The 5,000-nt window shown below is 41.1% G+C and overlaps 2 protein-coding genes across 5 annotated transcripts in view; one reads left to right on the plus strand and one right to left on the minus strand.

Annotated features, from left to right (window-relative positions):
* The window catches only part of gap43 (growth associated protein 43), a 9,962-nt gene extending 7,356 nt beyond the window's left edge, over window positions 1–2,606 (plus strand). For all 4 annotated transcript variants that reach the window (XM_052616689.1, XM_052616688.1, XM_052616691.1 and 1 more), the window contains 2 exons: window positions 727–1,276; window positions 2,126–2,606. In XM_052616689.1, coding sequence (XP_052472649.1) covers window positions 727–1,276; window positions 2,126–2,181 — 606 coding nt within the window. In that variant the 3' untranslated portion in view covers window positions 2,182–2,606. The remainder of the gene's footprint in view (window positions 1–726; window positions 1,277–2,125) is intronic.
* Window positions 2,607–3,676: 1,070 nt separating this feature from the next.
* Window positions 3,677–5,000, minus strand: part of LOC128029130 (limbic system-associated membrane protein-like) — a 16,703-nt gene continuing 15,379 nt past the window's right edge. Inside the window, exon 6 of the mRNA XM_052616687.1 lies at window positions 3,677–5,000. This exon is cut by the window's right edge and continues 592 nt beyond it. The gene's annotated coding sequence lies outside the window, so the exon portion shown is untranslated.

Here is a 5,000-nt window from a genome sequence, read left to right on the forward strand (position 1 = left end):
CTTTTAAAATCACTCACAGCATCAAATGCTCTAATGCTCATTCAATTAAAGCTTTGTAATCATACGCCCAGATGCCTGATGGGAAGCTCTGTAGCATCAGACACTTCCTCCAGCTCTCAACCAACGCAAAGCAGAAATATCACCCTCTTTCTCTGATAGACACTGCTCTGTGTGCTGTGAATATGTGCTTATGTTCCTCTGTTGTAAGTTGTTTTTGAATAAATCATCTGTTAAAAGCATAAAGCGAGCGGATCAGTTGCTCTGGATCTGTGGGTCAGTGAATCGGTCAGAACATGTTTCTACACAAGCTTAGCTCGAATGGTCACTTTTCTATGGAAGCACATCTCTGATTGTGGGCTTTGTTTGGGTTCATATCTTGCAGTTCTGACTTTTGATATTCCATTGTTTTCCCCCCACCATGGATACAAAAAATAAAATAATAATGTAAATTCCCCATTGATGTGCACAGTATGGAAGAGAAGTGTGTCTGAGACTCTATTGAAGAGAGCTGAATTATGACATCACTGAAGCATCAATGAGCTGACTTTAGCTGGAAAATGACTCTTGGTTATTGTCTTGTTGCGTTATTGACAACCTGTTTTCGTGTTTGACTCTGTAAATATGCTTTTACACGACCAGTATTGTATAAAGTGCTATAGAAATAAAGGAGAGTTGACTTGAGCGTCTCAGGTGAGTTCCTGATGGTGTTTGTGTCTCTGGTCTCAGGTTGAGAAGAATGAAGAGGCCGATCAGGAGATCAAGCAGGATGGAACCAAACCGGAGGAAAACGCCCACAAGGCCGCCACCAAGATCCAGGCCAGCTTCCGTGGACACATCACCCGGAAAAAGATGAAGGATGAAGACAAAGATGGGGAGAATGACACTGCTCCGGATGAATCCGCCGAGACAGAGGAGAAGAAGGAGCGAGTCTCTCCATCAGAGGAGAAACCAGTCGAGGTTTCCACGGAAACAGCAGAGGAGAGCAAACCAGCCGAGCAGCCCAACTCACCTGCCGCTGAAGCCCCGCCCACCGCCGCCACTGACTCCGCCCCCTCGGACACGCCCACTAAAGAGGAAGCGCAGGAGCAGCTGCAGGACGCGGAGGAGCCAAAAGAGGCGGAGAACACGGCGGCCGCTGACGACATAACCACACAGAAGGAGGAAGAGAAGGAAGAGGAGGAAGAGGAAGAGGAAGAGGAAGCCAAACGAGCCCATGTGCCTGACGACACCCCCGCTGCCACCGAGAGCCAGGAAACAGACCAAACTGACAAAAAAGGTGCGTCAGAAAAAGAGTTTGAGCTCTGAAATCATCAGTGTGAGTGTGGAGGGGGAAAGACAACATCTGAAACAGCAAACCTAGACTATATCAACCACAGGTTTAGTTGCTTACCATATCTTCCGCCCTATAAGCCAAACTGAAAAGTCTTTAATTTCCTCAGAAAACGACAGTGCGCCTTATAATCCGGAGCGCCTGATATATGGATCAAGGTGCTCTGTCTAAACGTTGACATTCCCTTTAGCACAGCTCCATAGATGCATAACACAAACCCAGTCTAACGCTTGACTGCAGTGTCTTCTGCTCTATGTGCTTTATTAATCCAGTGTGCCCTGTATATGAGAACAGCTCTGAAACAAGCCATTCACTGAAAGAGCGTCTTATAGTGCGGAAAATACGGTAGTTTGAGCAGGTTAACCCCTGCTGGTAGTTTCTCTTTCTCCATTGAGTAAACCTCTATTTTGAGCAACTACTTGTGCATCGTGAACACTAAAAATACTGTGTTTTAAGTGTTGAAAAGAAGTGTTCAGTCAGAGGTTGTTTGGGGAACCAAAATGGTTCTTCTGTGGCATCTCTGGGAAAACTCCCTTTTTTTTAAAAGTATAATGTTTCTTGGTTCTTCAAAGAACTTTTCAGTCAACAGGAGTCTTTGCAAAAAATCTAAAGGAACAAAATGTAAATCTCTTCTGGGTCAAAACAGACCGAATGCGTTAGGAGGCTGTTATAAGAGAGAAGCTGAGTTCACTCCTCGTGTGGTGTTTCTCCTCGTTCAGGGCTTCTGTGATGGTAACTCGTGCTCTCGCTTCATCCGTGGTTTGTAAGTGAAGCTGTTTCTTCTCCTCTTTACAGAGGCCCTCGACGACTCCAAACCAGCAGAGGAGGCCGGCAAAGACCAGAATGTTTAACGGACGACCAGTGAAATGTAAAAGCATAAGTAATCGACAGACTGCACTTGATGATGAAGACGGTCTGTTTTTATGTTTGTCCTCTCTTTTCTGGTGTGGCAATGATTTTCTGAGGTTTGGAGGGAGTTTTCGATCGCAGACGGACACAAGCCTCCATCTGTCCGGATCTTCTTCTGAATCACCAGAATCCTTCCTCCAGAGAAGAGAACCTTCTCACACGCTCACAACTAATACACGTGGCTTCTTTTCATGTCCTTGGTGTTGTTTCATTGAAGATATTGCTGCACTGATGTTAAAAATCGAGAAAATCCAACAAAAAGAAAAAGCGCCAGCCTTTCTGTTCAAGTGAGTTTGAATCTAAGGAGTAAAATCGTGGAAAATGGTTTCGTCTGTTTTCAGAATAAAGAATGTGCCAATTATGTTAATGACGTGTTGTTCTTTTGATCTCATTTACTTCCACAGCGCTCTAAACTCAGATTCTGGTGTAAAGCAGCTCTAAAACAAGACAAATGGCATTATTCGGCTCCGCTGGGGTCCGTCTGTATTCGGTTTAGTTCAATCTCTGTAGAGTTCCTCAGTTAGGAAACTAATTCACTTCATCTGATCTCATGTAAATGATGAGTAATTACACGCAGGATCAGATTTAATGACAGATCATTATTAATCATCACCTGTGAGACCTGAATTACAATGATTGGAAAGGCTTCAAAGAAAATCATGGCTTTTTCTTTCACTGATTTGACTTTATTATTGCAGATGTTGAAATTAAAATGTTACTGAAGAACTTGTTTTTTCAGCAGGTTTTCAGTCTGAGAGTTTATCAGATATTCACTGCGATTACTTTATTATATGCAGTGTATCACGTCTGTGTAAACCGAGATAACATTAGATAAACTACAGCATTAATTCAGAATATCCAGAACACAGCTGTGAGAAACAGCATCTGTTATATAATACATATCCTCTTAAACGACTGTCAAATTAACAAGCCGTTAGTTATTACAGGTCAAAAGTCTGAATTTATCAGTTTTCCCATTCAACTGATCATAAATCATTAAACTACAAATTAATATTCCACTCCTCTCTCTCTAAGTGGAAAGGTGAACAGCCCAAAACCACATACACACTAATTTTACTGTTTGAAGTTGATTTAATGCAAAGAAAAAGTTTATTTATTATAATTTTTTATTATAATATTTCTTTTTTATTAGAATTAATACATTGTGGCATGTGTGGGATGTTTATGTATAAAATAGTTAGATCCCGTGGTAAACATATGATTTGAGTTTTGAATGAAAGTATTTTAAAGTGTGTGTAAGTTATAGGCAGTTCTGCATGTGTGTGCAGTTATGAATGTGTTTGTAAAGAGTTATTAAAAAACATTCTAATCATTCTGGGAAATGACTTCTGAGATCTGTGGAGGAATTCATGACGTGTCTTAAAATAAAGTGACTCTTAGTGTGAAACAGAATAAAAACACACACAATAACAGCCATTTAAAGGGAGCTCTAACAATCTTTATATTCCTTTATTTGCATGTTACATGATTAACAGAGTTCATAAGCCTCGTTTTTTCACCAAACATTACAATCTTTTTTTTCTTAAACCAACTTTCAAATACATCAAATTCAAATGACTTTATTTCCTTTTAAACACTTCATGAGTTCTTTACAGTGCAGAAGGGTTTAAAAAATGACTGCGCTAATTTGAGAGTAAATAAAGAGTTAGAAAATGTTCATTGCTTTTCATGAAGATGTCAGAGCCAGAAAACTCCAGCGTCCCGAGGATCGACAAAGACACGGCGTCCAGTTTTCTTGTCATGTTACACACACACACACACTCACATAGGGAAACTAAAGTCAGCTGATCCTCACTGAGTGTAACTGTTAAACACACGCTGCAGTGAAGCAGAAACACACCAGTCCTGGTCCAGACTTCAGATCGGATCAAACTCAGATAACGGTGTTCAGGGCACGAGCGAGAGCTTCTGAGGACTACAGGACACACGACTAGCCCTTAAACCAGACGCCCAGCCACAGCGGCTTCATCCAATCAGAGCTCACACGCTGAAAGATCATTGGCTGAGAGAGCTGTCAATCAAGAGCTGAAGAGCTCATTATACCTTTAAATGTGTACAGTACACACAACCTGCCCTTTGAGAGCTTAAAAATAAAATAAAAACTCAGGGACGGACACTTCACAATATATACGACAAAGAAAACAAACGTGTGTGTTTGTAAATCATCTCTAAAATGGCTTTTTTATATTGTTTTCTCGAATCGTTTGGCAGTCAGTGGATTCAGCTCATTTCTGTCCAACTACTTTTATAATAACTAATGAACAGAAATGATCCATCTCTATGAATAAGAATAGTAGTGCAGCCGCTACAAAGGTAAATCTAGTTTTAGAACGAGATATTTAAATATTTGTATTAAAAATCTTTGTTTAGTATCTAATTTCAGTTTGTTACAGGAAGCATCAAAGCGCCACCGCAGATAATTAACTAATGAAGAGACCTGAACTGAAGATTCGTTTCGTTTCCATGTGAGGACATTCGATTAAACGAGTATTTACAGACGACAGACGTGACGGGATGAGCAGCGAATCGAAGCGAAGCATTCATTGGTGTCGTACAATTCAGAGTTTTCACAGACACACAGAAGACGAGGTTCAGGACACAGCATTCTACAGGCTTCCCTCCAGAAGAACAGTTCTTCATGACAAGACAATCCAGGTTCTTACAGGAAGCCTGAAGAGACACCTGGTGTGGGAGGGGTTTAGTGTTAGTGGGTGGGGCTACACATGTGGGCGGGTCTGAT

This window comes from Carassius gibelio, chromosome A15 (assembly GCF_023724105.1).
Source record: "Carassius gibelio isolate Cgi1373 ecotype wild population from Czech Republic chromosome A15, carGib1.2-hapl.c, whole genome shotgun sequence".
Taxonomy (NCBI): domain Eukaryota; kingdom Metazoa; phylum Chordata; class Actinopteri; order Cypriniformes; family Cyprinidae; genus Carassius; species Carassius gibelio.